The 18,827-nt window shown below is 45.2% G+C and overlaps 3 protein-coding genes and 1 non-coding gene across 6 annotated transcripts; 2 read left to right on the forward strand and 2 right to left on the reverse strand.

The window, feature by feature from the left end:
* The first annotated feature begins 1,765 nt into the window (after positions 1–1,765).
* On the forward strand, positions 1,766–4,651 carry hax1 (HCLS1 associated protein X-1). The gene is made up of 7 exons (XM_073483457.1): positions 1,766–1,921; positions 2,264–2,517; positions 3,131–3,339; positions 3,427–3,490; positions 3,585–3,718; positions 3,979–4,090; positions 4,195–4,651. Exons 1-7 carry the CDS (start codon positions 1,857–1,859, stop codon positions 4,266–4,268), a joined length of 912 nt encoding a protein of 303 aa, XP_073339558.1. The 5' UTR covers positions 1,766–1,856; the 3' UTR covers positions 4,269–4,651.
* Positions 4,652–6,554: 1,903 nt separating this feature from the next.
* On the forward strand, positions 6,555–9,869 carry aqp10b (aquaporin 10b). The gene is made up of 6 exons (XM_073483502.1): positions 6,555–6,919; positions 7,453–7,579; positions 8,515–8,652; positions 9,008–9,126; positions 9,208–9,425; positions 9,513–9,869. Exons 1-6 carry the CDS (start codon positions 6,605–6,607, stop codon positions 9,718–9,720), a joined length of 1,125 nt encoding a protein of 374 aa, XP_073339603.1. The 5' UTR covers positions 6,555–6,604; the 3' UTR covers positions 9,721–9,869.
* Positions 9,870–9,981: 112 nt separating this feature from the next.
* Positions 9,982–18,799, reverse strand: znf687b (zinc finger protein 687b). Of its 3 annotated transcripts, none has more exons than XM_073484166.1 (10): positions 18,660–18,799; positions 15,596–17,941; positions 14,380–14,642; positions 14,103–14,287; positions 13,789–13,965; positions 13,540–13,702; positions 12,879–13,235; positions 12,540–12,640; positions 12,162–12,249; positions 9,982–11,901 (listed from the first exon to the last, which is right to left on the reverse strand). In XM_073484166.1, the coding sequence occupies exons 2-10, from the start codon at positions 17,925–17,927 to the stop codon at positions 11,293–11,295; spliced, it is 4,275 nt and encodes a 1,424-aa protein (XP_073340267.1). In that variant the 5' UTR covers positions 17,928–17,941; positions 18,660–18,799; the 3' UTR covers positions 9,982–11,292. The 3 variants fall into 3 exon arrangements, with proteins under 3 accessions (XP_073340267.1, XP_073340265.1, XP_073340266.1); XM_073484164.1 differs by having other exon boundaries at positions 14,380–14,675; XM_073484165.1 differs by lacking the exon at positions 18,660–18,799 and adding an exon at positions 18,362–18,422 and having other exon boundaries at positions 14,380–14,675.
* On the reverse strand, positions 13,347–13,483 carry LOC141011310 (small nucleolar RNA SNORA13). Its single transcript, XR_012180281.1, has one exon. It is a non-coding gene; the product is annotated as a small nucleolar RNA SNORA13 (small nucleolar RNA).
* Positions 18,800–18,827: the final 28 nt, after the last annotated feature.

Below are 18,827 nucleotides of genomic sequence, written 5' to 3' on the forward strand. Positions count from 1 at the left end.
CTCAGAGGCTTTAGGTTTGGTTTCTGTTATCTAACAGACTCCAGAGGATCAGCATTACCAAATTAAACTCCAAACACAGCACTTCTCCAGACATTTGCTTTTTCTTTGTTTAGAAGATGTTCTGTGTGATTGACAGCTAGCTGCTGAACAGACCAACGTCTGAGAATGTGACCTAAATACATAACATTACCACGCTGCCATGTACATTTCCTGAAGAATTACCTGCTGAATATATATCTTCACATTCTGATTAGTCTTGTCAACATTCTGCCACGCTGCCGGTCCTGACGGGAGATTAACATGTCCTGTTTTTACTCATGAGGGGTTGTAGCTGAAGCGTTAAATCATCAGACATGTAAAATGAAAAGCAGCACTTTGGGTGTCTAATCAGTATTCAAACAGCTGACGGGATGTCAAGAAAACAGATCAGCCCTATTTGGTGAAAAGTGGCTTGCATCCAGATGAACGCCTGTGTGTATAAAGTCAAAGTGCCTGATTAAACCACCAAAGTCATTCGTTTCACAACTAAGCTCACATTAAATAGCTTCATTTTTTACAGTGTTCAACCTGTTATCCTGTGAAATTTTCCTAAAGTAAAAATTCAGAAATATTAAGCAAACTATAACTGGATAGTTCAATTCTGTCGTCCATTTGATACGATCATAGATGAAGATTTCATAGAAAACAGTAAATTGATCAGATAAGTAGAATTAAATAAAATACACAAATCTCTCAACTTTCTAGACAACGTTAGCACTGAATGAAAATAAGACGAGTAGAAGAAGTAGGTGATTTGAGGGTGAGGGTGGATGTGATCCCCCTTATTAACCTGCCATTCCTCCTCCATTACCTAGTAGCAGAATGAGCTCAGGGGTCAGAGGGGTCGTTTAGTTGAACATGTAATCTAGTCCTTCAGACTCATTCATCCTTCATCTGTGGAAGCCCAAGAAAAAAAATAAGACGAAGACTAAGTTTGATGGGGGGAAAAAATCCCATGGAAAGTCATAATTATATATATATAAAAGTCAAAAATATGAGGTATAAAGTTAATGAGTTTGAAAAGTCTAAATTATAAAATAAATTCAGAATTATGAGATACAACAAAATTATTAAAGTCAAAATTATCAGATAAGTTGAAATAATGAGATAAAAGTCAAAACTCATGTTTTAAAAGCCATGATTAAGAGATAAATTTCAAATAAATCAACATTTATCTCATCTCATCATTTGGACTTTTTATCTCATAACTTACCTTTATCTCATACTTATTTTTGATCTTATAATTATGGCTTTCTATCTCATGATTGTGACTTGTATCTCATGATTATAGCTTATTAAACTCACACTGTCGACTTTCTATCCCATAATTATGTATTTTATCTCATAATTTGGCTTTTTATCTCACAATTATGATGTTTTATCTCACAACTTTGACTTTCTATCTCATATTTATGATTTAACATATACATTAGGTTTTTATTTTATATCGTGGCTCTTTTATCTTTAAGTGGCATCACTGGACTTCCACATTCATCTGACTGATGTTTTGTACAACAAACAAACAAATGTCATATTGTGTAAATGTAGGCTACTTAATTACTGCTCCTTCACTGACAGCAGGAGTATGATTTGTACAAACCTGGCCATTTCAAACGTGAAGTGTGCTGTTACCTCTGCTGCGCTTCCCTTCTGTTATTTACGGTAAAGCAGCATTACGACTGGTTGCGTCATTCTGAAGTTCCGGAACACTTTACGGCACTGTTGATAAACAGGCGTTCGTGTCACACAGTGGGTGTGCGCTGCTTGTGTCTTTCCCTTGTAGTTATGGTTTAGTTTTCAACAAACACTTTCACTAAATGAGTGTTTTCGATTTATTTCGCGGGTTCTTCGGAGTCCCTGGAGGCCATTACCGTGGCCGAAGGTGAGTTAATGGAGTTGGAAAGTCAAGAGCACAGCTGTCGGTGAGCTAAGCTAAGCTAAGCTAAGCTAACAGAAGTTGGCTAACTTCGCTCCTCACGCTGCTGTGTGAGTTAGGTAACGACACAGCTTTGGGTAGAAGATTAGTGTTTCTCCACAGGGGTCCCACTATTAGCAGCATGGCGGGTTTATTTAGGCAAAGAGTGACCTCTGGATTAACACGATTGAGTACTTTGACGTCTATAAACGTAACCGACTTGACTTTTCAGAGACCTCTAGCTAACCGAAAGTAAGAGTAAATGGTCTGTGTAGCTACTTCAACGACAACAATACTCCTCTGCTTCAGGGACCCCTTCTTTGATGCCATGACTCATGATGACGACGACGACGATGATGATGAAGAAGATGGGTTCCGCTATGATGGGTTCCGCGGGGAGCAGCAGGACCCCTTTGACAGCGCCTGGAGGTTCGGCTTCAGCTTCGGTCCAGACGGGATGAGGATCCAGGAGCCTCCTGGTTTTGGTCACGTCCTCAGGGAGATGGAGGAGATATTTACCCAGCTGGGCCGCTGGGAAGGACAGCCAGAGTCTGGACACAGTGGTATGAAACCTGGCTCTCCTCCTGTCAGTTGTAGTGCTTTCTATGTGCATGTACTTCAAGAAGTTAAAGGATAAGATTCACCCCCATGCCGATGAAAAGTCAGGTGAAGTTTCGTAGTCCACAAAACATTTCTGGAGCTTCACAGCAAAACAGTGTTCAAGCTTTCTCCTCATCAACTGAAGTAGATGGGGACTTGTATTACAACAGAGAAAAAAGAAACATAAAATGGCTCCACCCAAGTCTCCAGAAGCCCTGAGATCCCAAATAGGTTTGAAAAAACGTGATTTACACCTCTTTTTTTTTAAAGCCGAGATCCTCGATGCAGCTGCTACACTAAGAGCATCAGCACGCACCCCATCTCAAGTCAAAGTCTCAAGCTATTAAATATTTTTATTTCAAGTTTTTACCTACGCCGGAGGCTGAGAATGAAAAGGTTTTAGTAAATGTTAACAGTTCTGTCAAGTTCTCCAGAAAATCCTCAGGTTTTAGGAGGTGTTTTCAAACAATGCCTCAGGTTTTAGAAAGCGTTTTTAATGGGCGCCGCACGTCTTATTGGGTTAAAGTGGATTCCTGTTTGATTCCTGAATCAGTTTATGACTCTGTAATTTTCCAGGTGTTCCCTTGCTGCCACCACCTCAGGACAGAGCAGAGAGGGGTGCGAGGGGACCCAGTGGGAACGCCCTGAGAGACTTCATGCTCAAATCCCCTGACATTGGCCAACGAGGACCCCAACCAGGGCCGTCTAGAGAGCCCAGAAACGATGGCCACCCTTCTCATGAGCCACCCAGCTCGCCATTCCACAGCTGGACTCCATTTTCAAAAGTAAATAAGATATTCCGACTTTCACACTTTCTTTTCTCTGGCAACGTGAAGTGTTAATGTATCATTTCTCTTACATATTCTTTGTAGTTTAATGATATCTGGAACAAGGGGCCACAGAGAGGTCCAGAGGAGGGGCCCAAAGAAGACAGAGGTAGGTGAGATTTTAATCCTTCAAGAAAGTGAAGTAGGTGATTTCTTTTCCCCCCAGTGTGCCAACTAATTTCCTGATTTCCATCCTTTTCCAGATCTGGACTCTGCCGTGTCCGCTGGAGGCCTGGACCAGATTCTGACGCCACCTGCTGGTCAGGCACCGAACCAACCCAGGAGTCGATCGTTCTTCCAGTCTGTCACTGTCACCAAGGTGGTGAAACCTGATGGGGTGAGAGAAACAGTCTATCTAATATTAATATACTGTTACAGCAGGTTTTCAAGTGTTTTCGCGGACAAGTGATGTGGCCCAGTGGGTGTAACGTCACGTAATGCTGCCAGGGTCTGAGAAAACATCCTAAAAATCTTTGCACAGTTTAAACTGTAAAGCCATATACAAATCAATCCGACACAAATCTGTTTATATATTTAATTGAAATCTTCTTTTGCCAGTTTTGAATTTATGTTATTCTCTGTTTTTATGTGTGTCAGACTGTGGAGGAGAGGCGAACAGTAAGAGACAGCCAAGGCAAAGATGAGACGACAGTGACCCGTTCAGGAGGTCCTGGGAGTCTGGAGGGACCAGACTATCAACCTGGACCAGGTCAGTCTATACAGAGTGTGTGTTTTCAAACTGTCCTCTGACAGGTTTGTAGTGTATTTTCATTAGCTTGATCTATTTCTAATGCATTTTCCTTTCTATTTCAGGTGTTCAACATCCATTTTCGGACATGCGGGACGACGACTCGTTATTCTCTAAGTTCTTCGGAGGGTTTAGATAACATGTGACATGTGACATGACGTATGTCCTCCGGACTGCTTTGATTTGGTTCATTTCAGTCTATGAGTGTTTCTCTAAAGCTGTGAGTTTGCATATTTGTAGGATTTACATATTTGGACAGAACGCCTGCACGACCTACAATTGCCAAATGGTTCAGATCTCTGGCCTGTTTTAAGATGACACCAATACTTTTCCAGCTGATCACTTTCCTTTAGACTAGAAGCTGCCAATCCCGACGACTAGTGATTTTGACAAATTGAGACACGTCAGGCACTAAACAGTGCACAAATACATATTTTATTTTTTGAATTGTCCTGTAGGATATGCTTGTATGGATGTGAGTGTGTGACACGTTAAATAAAGTCTTAATATATTTACAAAGTTGTTATTTGCCTCATGTTGTTGACCGCTGTAACACAAGACTTCCGAATTAAAAAATGGGACCATTTTAAAACATAGGCTGAGTCTAATTTTGATCTAGTTTTAGTCATTTTATTCATCTGAGCAGTCTTAATTTCATTCTTCTTCTTCTTCTTCTTGAAAATGGGCCTCTACAACAAACATGTCAGTGTGACCTCGATCAGGTTTGTGATTTCAGTGTGCTTCAGCAGAGATGTCTTTGATACAGAAAGAATGATAATTCATCAACCATGATTTTTAAAAAAAAAATCAACGTGCTCTTTCATGTGTGAAATATCAAAAGGTCTCACAGCGCTGGTTGCTTCTCGTGCTCTGGTTGCTTCATGAGGGGAGGGGAGATCGTGGTATGTGGGAGTTTTCCTTTGAAAAACAGGCCGTACACTTCAGAGGGAACATTTTCATTAACACAGGAATATAAAATAGTGTTCTCTCGTGTTCTCCTCAGTTTCAAAAGGTTAAGATGAACCTTCCTGCTCTTTAAACTCATTTTCTTTCTCTGTCCTAACTTTATAGATAATTCTGTTATGATCTGAAGCCTTACAGGTTTTTTATCCAACGATAGCTTTTTGATCTGTGCACTGTACCTGAATATATTCAATAAACTCAACTCAATACAAAATGTGATATTTGCAAAGTTGCTTCTGATGTCCTGACTCTTTGCACTCATGTTACATTCTGGCCTCTGACACGTTCATGCATGAATGATTAAATCACAAAGTAATTGTTTTGTCAGTGTTTGTTTTTGAATCTTAAAGACGTGATAAATCATGCTAATATAACTCAGTTTGCAGTGATGTCATGGATCAACAGTATAAAAAGTTAAATCCTTTTGATTCCCAGAGAAACCAGGCGGGTAAAAACTAATTTTTTAACTAAATACGAGACATTAGAAACACTTTTATCCAGATTTTAATCACAATTCTTCTCATCGATTTTTTTTCTGTGACTTAAAAATACACGTGTCCTCACAGTGGTGTGTATATTCTGCATATTGGGCCTCCATGTTGTTGTCGCTGGCACAGTTTGTTGATGAACGATTGCTTGTGCTGATTCTGATTTTGCTGCTGTCGCTGGACCACTTTACTGATTATGCTGATGTATTTTAAATCAGGAGCTTCTTTAGGGTGACAGAAGGATAGTCATCATTGTGTTGTTTTTATTGCAGTCCTGACTCAGATGTCGTTCAGCTTCCCCTTCATTCATTCACATTTAGAAGGAGGGTTATCTGTCACAGGAAATTGGTGGGTTTGTTAACTTATTCTACGGGGCTTCGGACGATAAAACAGAGATGAGATGTTACTACACCGTGCTCTGCTCCTCTTGTATTACTCTATCTGATGGTCATTTAAAGGCGTTTTATGGTCTCTCTGCAAACATGTTATCTCCTCCATGGTGTTAGTCATTTGCAGTTATTTACTCCACTTTTGGCACTGGCTGCAGTGTGTACTAATTTAATATGCATCTCCTGTTAAATATACAGTATAACCTCTGCTTATCTGTCTCTCTCATGTCTGTTTGAGGAGTAATAACTCTTATCGGAGATCACACCGATGAACATACAAGCACAAGGTCCCAGCCGGAGAGATTTCCATCTCTTATCTGCTTTATTATGCTGTGGTCATTTATACAGATGCAACAAGGCCCAACACAGCAAGTTGTTCCAGGTAAATTGAAATATTAACAGTGCTGTGAAGCAAGACAAACATTTATTCTGTTTAAAGTTTTGGACACGCATGTCCTGTTTGTATTCAGAGACCAAGGGAAGAAGAAATGTAAAAACCAATCAAACGAGAGGAACAATCAGAGTCAATTCCAATCAGGTGAAATCACAGAGAAACCAGCCCAGTGAAGCAGTGAGAGCCCAGCTCTGTGCAGTCAACAGTTTCTGACCATGCCTGCTGTGATTTAGGCATCAGGATGTCCTACAGCGTGAACTACTCTCCTCTCCTGCGCGCACACAGTCCACTGCCGCCTCCTCAGCCATGCCATAAAGTGTGTGACGTAGCCTACAGCTCCAGTATGAAAGGGCAAACTCTGCTCAGTAAGACAGACGGTGCAGTGCTGTGTGGGTCAGACCCACCTGATGACGGCGTCCTGCCTCTGAAAGCTGACCAGTGGCCGGACGGTGCAGAGGAAACCTCGGGGATGGAGAGGCTGCTGAGGAAGTGTCAGATCAGAAGCCAGCTGGTCAGGGAGTGTTTGGCTGAGTGCCTCGGAGTCTACGTCCTGATTGTGAGTATTTCTTTGAGGATCTAAACTTGATTTAGCTGCGTGAGGCACTTTGGTTTAGGTGGAGAGGGTACCCACATGTGTGTCACCCTTTAAATGTGCTTCAATATTTAAAACGCCTTGAAAAACCTCCTGAAAACAATGCATTTCTTACTTTCCAAGGCGTTTGACATGGTTTCAGAAAATAAATACACGCTTACTCTTTTGTTTTTGAGGCAGCTTGTGAATCCACACAATGGATAACCAGAGGACTTTGGCCCGAGAAAAAGACAGACAGACAGAATAAAAGGGGGAGGCTGGGTGAGGATAAAGAGGGAGGGTGGTGTAATGCTCATCAGTGATTTGGATTGAGTGGGGATGTTTGTTTGAGTGTCTCACCTGTCAGGGCAATGAACATTTACAACACAAATCATAAAGCAGGTTCCTGAAATGACGTTCATAAAAAAAGATAATATGAAGGCTGCAGACTCGCTTACCTGAGCACAAAGTGTCAGTTATATTAAACTAATGCCGCTCTTCATCTCATGTACTTGCAGCTGTTTGGATGCGGCGCCGCTGCCCAGGTGACCACGAGCCAAGAAAAGAACGGGCATTACCTGTCGATCAATCTGGGTTTTGCCCTGGGAGTGACATTCGGGGTGTTTGTGTCCCGTGGAGTCTCAGGTGAGGGACTGTATGAACATTTTGGAGAGGTGACAGGGTAGAAAAAGCAAGTCCCCCTTTGGTTTAATGTTTTCTTTGAACCTTAAAGGGGGACTGTGAAGTCTGATAATTGCTTCAAGCGATGTCAGATCTCCAACAGTTTCAGGAGTGCAATGCTAAATCAATGGAGCGCTCTTATAAAGGGACTTTTAATGTGCACCGATGAAAGCATTGAAAAAAAGATGACACAGAGACAGAACTATTGTCCTCTGTACATACGTAAAGTGCACCTTTAAGCTCCTTGGTGCATTTTTTATATATATTTTTTTCCATTTTTCTGCACAATCATCATGAAAAATAGTGACAGAAACATATAATGGGGAAAAAATAAAGAAAACAGTACAGTGTATAGGTGCATTTCTTTAGATGTAATACAAAATTAAACACTGTAATAATAACAGCTCAGATGAAAAAGGGGCACTACGATTTAAGTGAAGAGATATAGAGTCAATATTTTCACGAACTGTCCCTTTTAGTGAGTGAAGCAGACAGGTCAAGTATTTAAGAGGATAAAAACACTCCATGATAATCTTGTGCCAGTTTGTCAATTATCTACGACATGAAGACGTTCTTCCTTGCAGCACATTTAAGGATATTGCACAGTCTGCCAGAGCAAACAACATCAATAACATCTGGACCCAGGAGCAATAAAGATTATCATGCTGATCCAGCTAATTAACTTTGAACGTTATCGCCAAGGAAGAGCGAGTTTCTTCTTCTTCTCCAACCACCAGTACAAAACCGAGAGACTCTTCATTTACCACCAGAAATGACAAAGAAAAGCAGCAAATATTTGACCATTTCTGGGAAAAATGAAACAAACTGAGAGATTTGACATTTTAGACTATGAAACGTTTAATTTCAGAGCTGAACTCTTGATTATTTCCCTCATTAAGGGGCCCATCTGAACCCGGCTGTGTCTCTGAGCTTGTGCGCTTTGGGCAGACATCCCTGGATGAAGCTACCTTTCTACGTCTTCTTCCAAGTGCTGGGAGCCTTTCTGGCAGCAGCCACCGTTGGTCTGCAGTACTACGGTGGGTTATAGATTTCATGTTTTCACCCACGTCTGCCTGTTTGTTTTGTTGGTTGGTTTGTCAGCAGGATTACACAAAAACTGCTGAACGGATTTCCACAAAACTTGGATGGAGGATGGGTCTCGGCCCAGAATAGACCCCATTAACTTTTGTGCAGATCCAGGAAGTTTTCCTCACTTTAACATTGTGAGAGGGCTTTTTCGACACTTTCGTTAATATCTCAGGGAACAACGCACATATCTTGATGAAAAAGGAGCACAAAAAATATATATTTTCTTCAGACTTATGTCTTTGTGTTTAATATGAACAAAAGTGATTATGAGACGTGTTTTTGTGTGTTTTTACATGTTTACAGATGCCATCCGGGCGTACAGCGGAGGTGAGCTGACAGTGACAGGTCCCACCGCCACAGCTGGCATATTCTCCACCTACCCAGCTGCCTACCTCAGTTTGTGGGGAGGTGTTGTGGACCAGGTCAGATACTGTAACAGCAGATGCTGCCTTCGTTTTCACATTATCTTTCTGCATGTATGTGACGACTCCCCTGTTCTCCAGGTGGTGGGCACAGCTGCCCTGCTGCTGTGTGTCCTGGCTCTCGGGGACCAGAGGAACGGCTCCCTCCCCGATGGTCTCCAGCCTGTCCTGGTGGGAGCAGCAGTGCTGGTTATCGGCGTCTCCATGGGCTCCAACAGCGGCTACGCCCTCAACCCAGCCAGGGATATAGGACCTCGATTGTTCACGTACATCGCCGGCTGGGGAGTGGATGTTTTCAAGTTAGTAGCATTTGTATTCAAACCATGTTATTTTCCTCACATGAATGACTTTAAGCCTGACCGTATGTGACCCTGCTGTTGTTGCAGGGCTGGAGGTGGTTGGTGGTGGGTGCCCATAGTGGCTCCCTGTATCGGGGCGCTGCTGGGAACACTGATCTACATGCTGATGATTGAAGTGCACCATCCCAGTCTGTCTGAGCTCCAGACGTCATGTCAAGAGGCCACCGAGGGCAAGCCGGGGCTGGAGCTGGAGGGGGTGGAGCCACACTTTGAAAAACCCAGTACTAAAATGTAGTGGCGAGCTAAAGAAAGTGTCATTACACAGTAACGGTTATTGATGGTGTGATATCCTCTGAGGCTGTGTTTGTTAATATCTGTGGAGCATTTCCACCCAAAATAAATTGGTTCTGGACCCAAACAGTTGGTTCCAAGATGGAAAACAAACCCACAAACTGTTTTTTTTTCTTGACCAGAAGTACGAACCGAAGTGGATGAACTCGACAGCACCGAGGTTAGAAGAATCAACTCTGCATGAACATGCCGCACAAGTCAATCGTCTCTTTTACACATTTATTTTCGAAACAGCACAAAAGTGTATGGCATTTTTAGCAAGCAGACCACAACCATGGAAAAGAAAATGACATGAAGTTTTCCACTATTGAGCTATATAAATATGATATCATGACATATAAAAGATACAAACAAAAAAAATCCACTCATAGGCCATGAAGGCTGTTTTTGAAACATACAAAAGAAATGTGAATACAGCAAGCACTGATTCTGTCGATAAAAAAGAACCGTCTCAAAGAGATAAACATTTGTATTCATACACATTAAGACAACACGACCCCCGCGCTCACCCTCTGCTTTGTAATTACAATGTATAGCTACCTCTGAGGGGGCAATTCTTTTTTCTTTTAGACTTCAAATCGTTTGGAGAGAGAGAAAAAAAAAAGGGAACAGTACAAGTACAAATACTATACGTATTCACATTATCATAGCAAGTTACTAAAACCAGAACGCTTTCTTTTAGTGTAATTATATGTATTTACATGGCAAAACTCGTACACATATACTACGGGCAGGAGGCCTGACCTCTCCTCTTGTTCTAGCTTAACGATTAACAACATCACACATTATTCACACTACACAGGCTACAGACCTCCAGTAACCTCGTCTCCTATAGTTTCTCGCCTCACGTCTCCGTTGCACCTTTTGTCTAGTAAGATTTGACGCAACCGACTCGCACAAATACCAACAGTAGTAATGTGTTTTTTTTCCGTATAAATAAATATCATAGCAACATAAAAATCAGTGTCAAATTCTCCAAACACTCCCCTTCATGCGTCAGACGTCTTGAGCTCTTGGCTTCGGATCAGTTTTAACAGCATCGGGAGCTGTTAAAACTGATCTAACGGCGCGAAAGTTAGCATGAGGCAAACGAGTATGAATATCATGAACGATGTGAAGTACAAAAATATCGGCACTACAGCTGTCGGAGTACAGTGGGAGGTGTTTGTATTAAGTGTTACATGATAAAACAGGCAGGTGGCTACAGTCAGTGCAGAGTGACACTGAAATGGAAGGACAAGACATATTTTTAGACACAGTATGGCTGATATATAAATGCTTTACTCGAGAGCCTTTCCACCCAAGAGTCTATCACAGGTGTGTTTAGTTAAGTGACCAGTAACGTGATCAAACATGCAATTACAATTGCACAGAAGAGGTGCCATACATAGAATAAAACTGTTCGTGGTGGCTAGAACCCTGCACAGGAAGCAGCTCTGTTTCATCTCAGGATCAACATTCATATTCTACAGCCTCCATCTCCTCCGTCGACTCCTCGTTCCCCACCCTCCTCCCTCTACTGCGGCTTGTCTGTTTTGTGTGCGGTGAGGAAGGCCATGCCGTGGGTCCTGAAGTGGGTGTTGAGGTCCGAGGCCTTGTCGAAACGCCGGCCGCACACCTTGCAGCCCAGATTCCCCTCTCCGTCCTCGCCCAGCGCCTGAGGGGAGGCGGCGGGCGAGCCGTCGGGAGAGCCGTGGGCCCGCGGGGTGCTGCGGTCGGCGTCGCTCTGGGTGTCCCGCACGCGGTGGGTGATGAAGCGGTGCCTGCTGAGAGAGCCGGCCGACGCGAAGCAGACGCCGCACTGCAGGCACTGAAAGGAGGCGGTGTCGGCCCGGTGCTGGGGGATGTGGCGCTGAAACTCCGCCCCGTCCTCGGTGGAGAAGCCGCAGGGGACGCAACGGAAAACATTTTCGTCCTCGTCCAGCTCGTTGGGTGCCGACGATGACGACGCGATGGACGCCCTGGTTCTCTTTGCGGGACCTGCACCCTCCTCGCCGTCCTCGGTGGCATTTTCTTCCTCGTCTCCGGCCCTGCCTCCAGGAGGTCCGCTCTCGCCGTCTTGTTCTGAGGAGCTGCCCGGTCCTTCTCCTCCTGTGGCTGCACGCTTCCTGGTCATCGGGGGACCCTGAAGAAGAGAATGCAGGCCAAACACAGGGAATTTATATCTTAATGAACACACACCTTGTGCCAATTCCATACTCCAGATAATTAATAACCAAAAAATATAGCTGTTATTACTTCTGTAGCTTGTACACTCAAAAGCAAACAAACAACATAACCAGACAAAATAAATTCTTATATTCTGTGTCCACTACATGCCCTAAACCTGCTTAGAAACACTGTTTTACATGAGGTTATTTATGTTACTACACCACCTTGACTCACCTGTCCGTCTGGGGTTCTGTGATGGAGCCGAACATGCTTATCCAGCAAGAACCGACTGCCAAAGGTGCGTTTGCCTTCTGTGCAATATCTGGAAAATAATTAAAGCAGAGTTAAACTTCATCCTGCACTTAAATCATACCAGATTATAAACATTCCCAGCCTAATTAAAGCAACATTATGTAACTTTTCTACCTTAAAATAACAGCTTCAAAAAAAGAAAGTAGTAATTATTAAAGATTTTTAACGCTGACACATGACCGATATAGCTGCAATAAGCCAATACAGCTGATTTATCTGTCTTATATCACAGTTGTGGGTCAGTTTGAATCTGTCAAACTGTAAAACAACATGTATTCGATGAAAGTTTAAGTGACTCACTGGCAGTGGAAGACTCTCTTGTTGCCCTCATGAATGACGCGCTCGTGACGTCTCAGGCTGGAGGACGTGCTGAACGTGCCTCCACAAATACGACACGGGAACTTTGGAATTTGAAGAACACACACAGACACGCACAGAGAGGCAGAGGGAGATAAGATAAAAAGATATTAAGTGTCAGTCGATTGTGCTGCAGTATGGACAGGAAATTAACAACAGCCGCCCTCCAAATACAGGCTGTTCTTTTTCTTGTTTGCCTCCACGATCAGAGGTCGTTTTTACATCCACAACATATAAGTAGTCGGTTAACTTAAAGTAAATAACAGAGGAAGTATGTCACACCTTGCCATGCTCCAACTTCACGTGACCCAGATAGTCATCGTTGTCAGTGAAGGTGGTCTGACACTGGGGGCAGGTCCACTCCGTCTGGGCAGGGGGTTGAGAGCTGCCGCCCGCAGAGTTCGAGTGACTCCCCGGAGCCGCGTAGTCCTCGTCCGCATCGTCGTCGTCGTCATCTTCCTCTTCTTCTTCCTCCTCCTCTTGTTCCCGCCCCCAGTCCTCTCCGTCGGAGTTGTCAGCTTTACCGGAGGATTTGGATTTGAGTCCAGAGGGACCGGATGTGTTGGCCGGGGCTGAGGCGGGGTTCGAGGCGTCGGACTGAGACTCTGTCTGTTTGGCTGACGGTCCTCTGTGAGCCGTCTGAGAGGGATGGCAGCATACAGAGCATTTAAATCAATTAATTTACCGTTAGAAAATACCAATTACAAGGTGATCTGAATCAAAGACACTTATTTCTGTCACTAATTTAACGACTGTACTTAGTAAAGAACTTATGACAAGGTCACCGAGAGGGAACCTTGCTAAGGCCGATACAAGAATTTGCTGTATGCCTTTGTTGACACCACATTCACCGTTTGAAAGCAATGAATGGGCAACACATAAAGGCAGAGAGGCTAGTTCAACTTAACATCTACAGTCTTTGACCTCTGCATAGAAAACAGACCTTGATATGCTCCATCATCGATCCTTTCTGGGCGTAGAGCTTGGTGCAGTCAGGACACTTGAACACATGCACTTTTTGCTTGGCTAAATGAGTGTCGAAGTGCATGTACAGCAGGGGCTTCTGGGTAAAAACCGTATCACACATCACACACTTGTAGATCATTCTGCAAAAAGAGAACAATACATTTATATTTTAGAGATCTGTCATATGATGTGGGTGTAAAAGTGTTCCACGTCTGTTTCGACGTACTTGGCCTGTCCTCCGGTCAGCACTGGGTGCTGGGTGCTGATGTGGCTCTGGGCGCTGGGGGAAGACTTGAAGGCCATGGGGCAGCTGGGGCACTTGTGGAAGACCTCGCAATGAGCAGTCTGAATGTGGGATTTGATGGAGTTCAACCCTCCGAATACGACCTGACAGCTCGAGCACCTGGAGGAGATCATAATACACAGCACGATGAGTAACTTTATTTTGTTCACTTTTATCATCACCACTACAATTATGATTTGTATTAATCTCAGTGCATTCGTTGGATAAGATGATAAATCTTAAAGATGTCTTCACACCTGTATCCAATGCGCCTGGCGAAATGCAGACAGGCCTCCTCCAGGTGGGTCTGGAAGCTTGCCTGCCTAGCGATGCCGCCACACTCGGGACAAACGTGAGGCGCTCTGTGTTTATGAATCCTCTGGTGGGCGGACACGGCACAGGAGTTAGGCAGCATCATGGGAGGCGAGCATTGCGTACATGTCTGAAACAGAAGGACAAAGGAAAATCAAACAAAATCAGACCTGACCAGCGTGATGTGACAGCAGGAGCGAGCAGTAAGAAACACAGACTCACCGAGTTGGGAGCACCTCTGATCTGCTGGAAGTGGGTGACCAGCTCAGCCTTGCCGGAGAATTGTGTTTGGCACTCTGGACATTTGAAGTTGCTGTACTGCAGCCCCTCCGCCTTCTTGCAAGGCAGAGGCATCAGCGCCTGGGGGCCCTGAGGTGCGCGTCGGACAGGTCGAGGCTGAGGCGCCGATGGAGCCGAAGCGTCCTTCATCGGGCTGGAGTTGGCAGAGACGGCGGAGCCCCCGGTCGTGGTGGAGGGAGAGGAGACTGGGGGAGAGGAGGACGAAGGGGAGAGCAGGCCTGGTCAGCCACAGGTAGAAATCAGAAGAAACAAATGGGAAACAGTCAACGGAGATGAATCACAGATGAATGATTTGAGTGAGGGTTTGTTTGGTGAATATATTTTTGTTGTTATTTAATGGCTCTTGACTTTAAAATAAATAATCATGCATGATGTAAAGCTGTAATGAGTCAATCAACAGCATTTATTTAAATAAATAAATTGCCTGGTACCAGCTCCTCATTTTTGAGAATTTAGTTTTTTTTTACGTCTTCTACGATAATAAACTGAATCTCTTTGGGTTTCAGTCGGCCAAAAAAGACCTTATCTCAGGCTCTGATTATTAATTATTATTTTTTACTATTTTCTGATATTTTACAGACATAGTAATTGGCAGATTGCAGCCATATAATGACGTAAACATCACTGATTGTTGACTCCAAAAGCACCGAACACACTTTATTCAGCACTTGCTCTAGGTCCGCAAAGTTTCATTAGTTAATCATCTAAATCAATCGGCAATTTTGATCATCAGCCATTTGTCATTTATCAAAAAAAGTTAAATATCATCTGTTTCCTAGTCCTCAGAATGTGGACCTTTAAATGAATACATAGTTAAAGGGGCACTATGTTGTTTTGAAAAAGAAATTCAAACTCAGAAATCTAATATTTACAATATTAACGTGGTAATAATACAAACTCACAAACATTTATTCCAACCATAACTGAATAAACAAGCTGTTCTCAGAGGATAATAAGGTCCCCAGAACACAGTTTGAAGCTTAAAAGATGGCAGGGTCCGCCAATGTCAAACAAAGTAAAACAGTATGAGATGGTGTTGTCCTTTAAGGCCAGTTTGTTTATTCAGTCATGAAAACAAAGAGTTTGTTTGTTTAGTTATTAGCAAACCAATAATTCAAATAGCTGTAGCCCCACTCACCACCAATAGGTGTAATGTCCTGCTGTCCAATCATCTGCTCCACTGTGACGGGCCTCATGACGAGGTGCGAGCACTGCATGACCAGCCCACGCTCCTTATGCTCCCTGGCATGCAGCAGCAGGCTGCACTTGTTGAAGAAGGCCAGCCTCTTTGCACAGTGGTTGCAGGTCACCTCGATGCGGAGTGATCGCCGGTCATAGTGACGAGCCAGGCTGCGCTCCAGGGCGAAAGCGTCTCCGCACTCCAGGCAGCGGTACCCCGTGGCTGGGAGTGGGAGACCCCACTCAGGCGGAGGAGGTGCAGAGAGGTCGGGCTTGTAGCTCGGCAAAAGGTTCTTACTGTTCAGGATTTTGTTAAAAGCCTCCACCAGGCTTGACTGGCTGCGGGAGATCACGGCACCTGTGCTGTTGACGATGGAGGCAGGTTTGTTTGGCTGGAGTGTGCCGCCTATGATGGTGCTGCTGCCTCCGTTAGCCGTCTTAGTAGTCGTGCGGACGCTGATCCCACCGGCAGCGACGGAGAACTTGGGAGAGGAGGCCACAGAGGGAGTCGCAGGGAGGGCAGCAGATTTAGTGATGCTAACGGCAGTGGCAGAAACCTTGGCCTTGTCCGACGCTGCCATTTTGTTCTGAACCTTTGTGGCGGCAGCTAGCATGACGGTGCTGGCTGCCAGTGTAGACACGGGCAGAGCATTGAGAGCACTTACTTTCTGGGAAGATGTTGTCATGTGACCAGAAGCGTCGAGTTTTTGGGCCTTGCTTCCTAACACCTTACGTTCAGTTTGAGCTTTAGGGTCCAAACCTTTCCCTGCGGCACCACCTTTAGGCGCAACCCTTGTGACAGTTCTGGTGATTCCACCTGTGGAGGTTTTAATTGTTTTTATTCTGACTTTAAGGGGTCGGGATGGAGCTCCAGAGGCAGCAGGTGCAGCAGCAACACCTGCCTCTCCTCCGTCAGTGGACTGAGGTTTAGGCTTGCCGTCATCGACCTCCATCTTCTCCTCACTTGTTCTCGCATTTTCTCCCTTGTCAGCTTTGCCATCATTGACCCTCTCAAGCCCATTCCCGACTTCCATCTCTTCCTCCTCCTCTTTGGGCTCGCGCAGTTCAGACGGAGGTGGAGTGGAGGCGACAGCAGGGCTGGAGCACCTCTTAGCTGCAGTTGATTTTGGCATCTCTGGTTCAGGACTCTCTGGTGAGTCTCTCTCCTCTATGACATGCTCCGGATGCCTGTCCTCCAGCTGGGGACTCTCAGTTGAACCAGACTGGGGTGTTGATGAAGTCAGAGACGCACCTGACGGAGTGTCTCCCGGTTTAGGGTGAGATGCAGTAGAGGATGTGGGCTGGGTCGAGACGGAGTCAGACTTGTAACGTCGGCTCAGCTGAGTGCAAGTCGGGGAGTCCGGGTTCTCTTGGATCACCAGTGGACTCCCCAAATCAGGGTCAGAATCATCCTCCTCCATCTGCTGGTGCTGAAATCCAGCAGGGCCACCTTTGGGAGCTCCGTTAAAAGGCTGAGATGAGTGCAGCGGGTGTGATGAAAGGGCAGAAGGTGGAGTGGGAAGCAGAGGCTTGGAGGGTGGAAAGAAAGGCGAGGCTAGTCCGACGGCTCCCCCTGCAGCCAGAGGAGACGACCCAGCTGACAGAGAAGAGGACGACGGTAACGATGCTTTGACTCCATCCGCCCTCTCTTGGCCTGTATCCTGCTGCTGCTGGTGCTGCTGCTGTAGAAGCTGCATCTTCCTCGCCCGGCCCACTGGATCTCCAGACCCCTGCGCCACAAGCGGTTTAAGTCTGTTGAAAATATTCCCGCCCTGCTTGTGAGACTTGGCTGCACCAGCACCAGCACCAGCTGCTTCTGAGGACACTTTAGGGGTGTTCATTGACCACGGCGCTCCGTTAGACTGGGTCTGACTGAGGGGAAGGGGTGTGGAGACGCCAGACGCCCCGAACCCATTATGGTTAAGAGCCTCGGATTCAGCCATTCCAGGGGCACACGCCCCCAGTCTAGGACCCACATCCACCCCTGCGATCACATCGATAGGGTCCTGATCTGTGTCTCCATCGCCCCCATCGTTGGTCTCAAGGCGCACTTTATTCTTCACAATCACACTAACAATCGAGGTGTCCGCCTGGGGGTCTGAGGGGCTCGGCGGTCTCAAGGATGACCCAACACCCACCACGGTATCCGACTTTCCCAGAGGTGCCCCAGCAGCTCCATGGGGTCCCTCTGCCTCATCTGGGGCAGACTGGATGGCCTCTTTGGCATCTATGTCAGGAATGTCAAATGCTGCCAACAGGTCATCAAAATCTGGGGTCTTCATGTCCCCCATACCGGGATTAACTCCTGTGAAGACATGAATTCATAGACATAACAGCAAGAAGGCAGCAGGACACACCAGCATGAATCTCTGTTGTTGTGCATCAGCTTTAGCTCTGCATGCTAGCAAAAAACCTGCTACAAAATCTAAACACGGAAAATATTAAAAACGTTCAAAAGGTCGTTATATTCTCGATCACGAAATTTACTGCATGCGCCTTCCTTTCAGCTCAAACTGACAGGCTACAGCTGATTAGCTTCATATCAGGGGGAAGCTAGCTAAGCAACAAGGATCCTGTGCTAGCGTTAGCCAGCTAGCGCGATGCTAGCGATGCCGTTTCTGCAACCAAACCCTCCTCTGGTAACAGGTTCAGCACTAATTTGCTATGAATGGGAAACACTGCTTCGCTACTGCTTTTAATGCATGCCAAGCTTTGCAGTAGTGACCATTTGAGAAACTGGTCAACCGGGTGGGGAGAAGCGAGCTCCGGTTATTCGCAGCTAGCGATGTTCCTTTTCCCGACTGAGGCTGGTGTTAGCTGGCCGCTGAGCTCCAGCCAAGACAGAGAGGGGTCATTTAGCTAACTAGCTAGCGGTTCGCCATTAAAAAGCAAACTGGAGCGGTTTGCTGAGGTATGGTTTGACAGCCATAACAACCCGGTGATCGTAGGGTCGACGATGTCACAGAAGAGGCTGGTTGGGATGGGGATTTTCGTTTAATATTTCATGTATTTTGATTGTTTACCTGGATATGCGATTCCCGACTATCCTAGCTCGTTTTCAGCTGAAAATGCTGCGCTTCCCGTCACATGACCCGGGACATCCTATCAGGCTGAGATAGCGCTGGAAAAATGCATGGAGGATGCCGCAAGCGACACGTATATTCCTCCCCACTGTGCAATGACATAAAGCA

Source organism: Pagrus major, chromosome 16 (assembly GCF_040436345.1).
Source record: "Pagrus major chromosome 16, Pma_NU_1.0".
In the NCBI taxonomy this organism is placed as follows: domain Eukaryota; kingdom Metazoa; phylum Chordata; class Actinopteri; order Spariformes; family Sparidae; genus Pagrus; species Pagrus major.